The 5,467-nt window shown below is 43.0% G+C and overlaps 1 protein-coding gene across 4 annotated transcripts in view; it reads right to left on the minus strand.

Moving 5' to 3' along the window:
- The window catches only part of LOC109364099, an 8,799-nt gene extending 4,199 nt beyond the window's left edge, over positions 1–4,600 (minus strand). For 2 of the 4 annotated variants that reach the window (XM_019610692.2, XM_019610691.2), the window contains exons 1-3: positions 2,291–4,600; positions 1,241–1,291; positions 298–360 (exon numbers count right to left, since the gene is read on the minus strand). In XM_019610692.2, the coding sequence (XP_019466237.1) occupies positions 298–360; positions 1,241–1,291; positions 2,291–2,381 (205 nt within the window). In that variant the 5' untranslated portion in view covers positions 2,382–4,600. The remainder of the gene's footprint in view (positions 1–297; positions 361–1,240; positions 1,292–2,290) is intronic. The other 2 variants (XM_019610690.2, XR_002110103.2) reach the window with 2 other exon arrangements.
- Positions 4,601–5,467: the final 867 nt, after the last annotated feature.

A 5,467-nucleotide genomic window follows, 5' to 3' on the forward strand; every position in this document is an offset into this window, starting at 1 on the left:
ATCAGATATTTCTCTAGAAGATCTAGTTGGAAAAGTGGTAAGATGGCTTCCTTGAGGATAAGGAAAAAAACATTTTATTCTCTTGGGTTTTGCAGTTCTGCGGTGATTAAAAAACTGAGCATTTAAAATAGCTATATTAGGAACTTACAAACAACAGAAGAATATCTGATCTTGAGCTCTGTCATAATCAGATCAGAAAAGTTTTGTTTAGTGTCATGGTAGAAGCACACTAAATACACTAGCGCTAAATGCACAAGAGATACCACAACCCCAAAGAAAATGCCAATTAGCTGTTACCTAGTCTCTTTGCTTCCTCAGAAATCTTTTCCTCTTCATCTCCTTCAGTGGAGAGGAAATTTGCTACAAGCAGTAATAATAAAGAAGCTGCAGTTAAGCAGGAAAAATCTCATAGGGATAGAAACAAACTGCTTACAAAAATCCCCGTCTCTACACACAGATTTTAAAGCAGCGCTGCTTTTGCAGGAGTGTTTTCCAGTTTTGTGTCTGATTTTTCAAGGCCCTGTGTGGAAAGCAGTGTATAATTTGCCTGTGGTGTGCTGAGTGGTACAGCATTTTTCACCTGAGACCAACTGTTTTGTTTCCTGACTGAGAATGATGATGAGTATGTTACTTCCTATCTACAGTTGCTCACCCAGCAGAAAAACGCATTGCTATTAGAGTCCACTTTTCTCATCCTCAGTTGTTAATGTCTAACAGAAATGCCTCAAAGGCATGACTTGGCCAGCACTGGAGTGGCCATGCTGATCTATGCACAATACTGTGTGTTGGCAGTACTGTGACCTTACTTCTTTTCTACAGTTACTTCAGAAGTGGGCTCTCTTTAACCACTGACTGTGAACTCTGTGAGAGATCACGAAGGTCATGAATAGGAAGATTACTGAAACCTGGAAAGAAGAAGCAGAGCCCTGTAAGGACTGATCTATCACTGCAAGTCAAATAATATCGATGCATTTATGTTGTTGGAAGGTGAGAGGCAGGCAGGCTATTCATTCTCTCACCTGCCATTCTGCAATTTTGTTTAGTTGTTTGGACTTAGGACTTCTTGGCACAAGCTTGGCACAAGCAGTTTATCCTCTTCTTAGAACAGTTGTATTGGTAGCAAATGAATGTGGCAGAGGATGTAATTTAAGATGCGTAACTGTCTGATAACTTTGCCCAGCCAGTCTCTTTCTTGGGGACTTTATGACTACTTCATGCGACTTCATACACTTCTACTTACAATGCTCCTGCAAATTCTGGAAACTTCTCCTTGACAGATCCTGCTCGTGACCTAGGTGGAACACAAGTGTCATTGCAGAAACATCTAAACGAGTGCATACCAAGTTAGACTCTTATTCTGGCCCTGCAAGTCTGGCGCTTTCTGAAGAGCGCAATGAGAATGTGCACAAAAACTCTCATATCCAAGTGAGAAAGATGGCTTTCAAACTACTCAGTTGTGCACTAGTTGATTTGTGGTTCATCAAATGCTGCCATTTTTAGAGAAAAACAAAACAAAGCAAAAACAGCCCCTATGAAGGTTGGTACCTTCCAATTCTCTTTTTCAATACTGGATTCTGGTATTCTGCCTAAAATGCGATCGAGATGAGTGTTCTGAAGGCCACATCTAATGCTTTTCCACCTCCAAATTTTGAACTCTTGACCCTATGGTGTCAGTACAGTTATACGTAACTTCATTTTATTGGTTTCTATCATCTCTCTTTTACCAGCATCATTATTAATTTTCCTTACCATGCTCCCAACAATCTTCAGGAAACACTGCTACGCAGAAAATGAAACAACCGCTTCATCAAATGTTGGATATTTTTAAACCTGTTCTTGCTGATGGTTTGACAGGCTACAAAATGCGTTGCTGCAGCAGATGACTAAAACTAGTGGGATAAATTATAAAGCAATATAGTTAACTTTTCCTAAATGCTGTTACTTGTTATTTAATAAGATCCCCATTTTAGAAGTACAGCTTGCTTCCAACAGCTGTGTGCACGCGCTGACACTGAGAAGCTGTTTTCAGGAGTGTATGCTCTGACATTGTGCGGTTGCTGGAGGTGCTGGAGGAGCTCTATGCACTCCTGTAGTTGCACACAGGCAGAACAAGTCAAGCTGTAGAGCAAGCTCGCAAAACAGCAATGGAAGGGAATGGCCTTACTAAGCTCTCCAAAGAAAAACAGCATTTAGCAGTCAGAGGAAAAATGCCTTTTGCCTTTCTTTGTACCTAGCTGAACATAACCTCTCTAATCACTTTTACCAGAAACAGGTTTTGATTGGTACGTACCATAAAAAGGGAGAGAGAGTACCAACAAGAGCAGTGTGAGCCACATAGCAGACACAGAGCTGCTTCTCCAGGGGGCCTCAGCTGCTCCCATCTGTCACCCCCCAGACTGTGACATCATCAGGCGAGATCTGCAATGCTGGGTGGGGAAACCCCACAATTACACGGGTGTAAAGGTGGCACCTGATGAAGACATTACCACAGACTGAGCTGTGCAGGGCCCTGTGAATTTGCAAGGACTGAGCACGATTCCGTGCAAAAGCCCCGGCCTAATTTGTTGAGGTTTTATGTAAGGGACGTATCTCCCTCTGCTGACTGCAGAAGGAAACGTCACTCGGTGTTGTAAGTAATAAAGAGCACGGAGAGGAAAGCGTTGCAAAACAAAAACACGAAGAGAAAAACAAGCAAACAAACAACAAAGCCTTAAAACGACAGCGTGCCAGGAAAAGAGAATTTCATAGATGGTTTATTTAGCCAACATTCACACGGCGTACAGCTGACCCTCACAACTCATATAAGCAAGAATTACAAAGCTGATGGAGGAATTCAGGGGTGTTTGTGGTGTGGCACTCGGAGTCCCAGCCTGCAGCTTCGGCCATTCGTGGCTGAGTGAAAATCTTAAGCAGGGTCACCCTTCTCGGAGGCACTCATACAGGAGTGTAATAGCTGACAGTTTTTAAATCTTGATCGCTGGAAGGCTTTTCACTGAAAGACATCACAGAGAAGAGCATTGCTTTCCGGAGACAAAGAGAGCTTAACCTCTCTCCTACATTGTCAAGAGATTAACAAGTCCTCCAGCACACCTGGGAGGGGCAACAAGGCGGAGACCTGTACGAGTGTATACCAGCGCTGTCGAAGATGCTGGTGAGAGACTGCAGAGAGACTGCTGGTGCCTGGCCTGCCTCAGACGTGCTGTCCCGTGTGACACCACTGAGGAGACCTGGAGAATGTCGTCTGCTGAAAATGTGTGGTACAGCATTTGTGCAAGCACCTTCACCTATGTGCACGCATGGCCAATACAGCCAGTAAGTGGCAGCTGCACACAGTGGATTTTGGGTACCTTCCATTTCCTTGCAGTAGGTCTCCTGGCAGACACGCTATGCAGGTCTCTGCTTGCAGTTGCAGAAAGGATTCATATCGCCCTTTAACTAGGGGCGTCCGCCATTATGTTCAAAGCTGACGTACTAAGCTATCTTCTAGCATTAACAACAAATACTGACATTAAAGCCAGGCGTATGCATTTTGCTTCCTTACAGAACATAATAGAGATGTGTATGACTGTATTAACGGGTTTAATTTCAGAGCATTTGTTCTTAGCTGTCCTGCAATTGGCTTACAACAGCCTCATTGTCACTATGCCATAGATCACAGATTCTACTCCATTTTCATTTTTCATGAAGTAATTATACGGCCTGTCGTTTTAATGGATAAGCATTGCTATACAATTGAAGTTAATGAGAGAAAGCCTCTTAAATTTATGTCATGGCCTTTGAAAATGTATTGCTCCTTAGACATAAAAGCATGTTCTATTTAGGACCAGCTCTGCAATTTTTTACACTTCTCAAGTTCTGCAGAAGAGGCCCAGACGAGCATTCAGTGGAGCTGGTAGTTCCTCCCCACCCATGAAGAGCATTCCCAGGCCAAATGCTGTCCTCACCTGATCTTCCCCAAAACCAGTACTAGGGAAGGTTCAAGAAATAGAAAGTACTGTGAGGAATTTCATAATAACCCGTGAAAAATAATTCTGCTCAAAAAACTATTAGTTCTACTTCATTTTGAACATCAATCAGATAATTCAGTTTTTAATTATATAACTGCAAACACAGTTATACTGCATTTCACTTTTCACCTTTGTTCTTTCACTGGCTCCAACAAAAAGTGTTCCCCTTCACTCAATGGCAGTGCTGGTTGCTTGCTCTGTACCCTTTTCGTTCCTTTTGAGCAAGCAGAAGCCTTTTCTAAAGGTGGTACATAAATGCTAGTGGTGTACCATCATCCAGCCAAGATCTGTATCGAGGGTTAAACTTCAGTCTACAAATCCATGTTCAAATACTGGTGCTCCCAGCCACTGATGCCTTGCTAGCCACACTATAGGAATCAACTTACTAGCTCATGGGAAAGCATTTAGAAAAAACATGATCAGTATTTGTATTTGTAGAGCAAACTTGAGATTTTATTGCTCTTCAGTCTTGCATGCAGTTACTGAGAAGAGGCCGTCCATCCCTGCTTTGGCAGCCAGGACCCTGCTTTCACAAGGCACCGTGGAGTACACTTGTGCTCACTTCTTGCCTCATGGCCCTGAGACAGAAGCTTTATGACAACTTACAGTACTGCCAGTTCTCATGAGCTTTTGGTTACTTTTAGGAGATTGAGGGGTAAAAAAGAAAAAAAAACAAGCTAGGGGAAGATACACCCTTTCTCCACCTTTTCTCTGACTCACCCAGGCACTTTTAGCCAAAAATCCATCCCCCAGCTAGGCTCAGCTCCCCTTGGTTTTGGAGCACTACGCTCAGTTTTTCTGTTGAAATAAATGTAGAATCCCCTTACACATACTTTGAGATACACAAACTTCTCCAAGGAATCTGTGGGAGGGGGTTCTGCCAGCCTCTGTAAAGGCTTCCTTCCCAGTTGCTCCATCAGTTCAGGGGCTGCCTTGCCATATTCACCTGGCTTAGAGACCAGTTTTGTGTTACTGCCTGCAGGTCACAGAGACTGCTACCACACCAGCTGTGGACAGGGGAATTCACAACCATACCTAGTATTACCTAGCACAGGAAGCTGTACTGAAGAGTGGCCTGTCACTGAAACCTGCTCACTAAGAACACTAGCTCTACTTCGAGGCTACATGCATCAGCTTAGAAAGTCATTGTCATACCATGCTGTTTGAGAAAGATAAATGCAGTGCATTAAATGAATAGGATTTTGTTGTTTCTTCCGTTTTTTATTTTTCTAAAGAGTTTCTCTACTAATGCATGCTATTTTCTCCTTGTGCTTGATCATGCCATAGCTACCTAAAAAATTAGGCAAGCGGGCAGATTAATTACATACAGTATTAACATGATTATTATGATCGTAGAATCATAGAATCACAGAATGGACTGGGTTGAAAAGAACCACAATGCTCATCTCGTTTCAACTCCCCTGCTATATGCAGGGTCGCCAACTACCAGACCAGGCTGC

Source organism: Meleagris gallopavo, chromosome Z (assembly GCF_000146605.3).
Source record: "Meleagris gallopavo isolate NT-WF06-2002-E0010 breed Aviagen turkey brand Nicholas breeding stock chromosome Z, Turkey_5.1, whole genome shotgun sequence".
NCBI classification, from domain to species: Eukaryota; Metazoa; Chordata; class Aves; order Galliformes; family Phasianidae; genus Meleagris; species Meleagris gallopavo.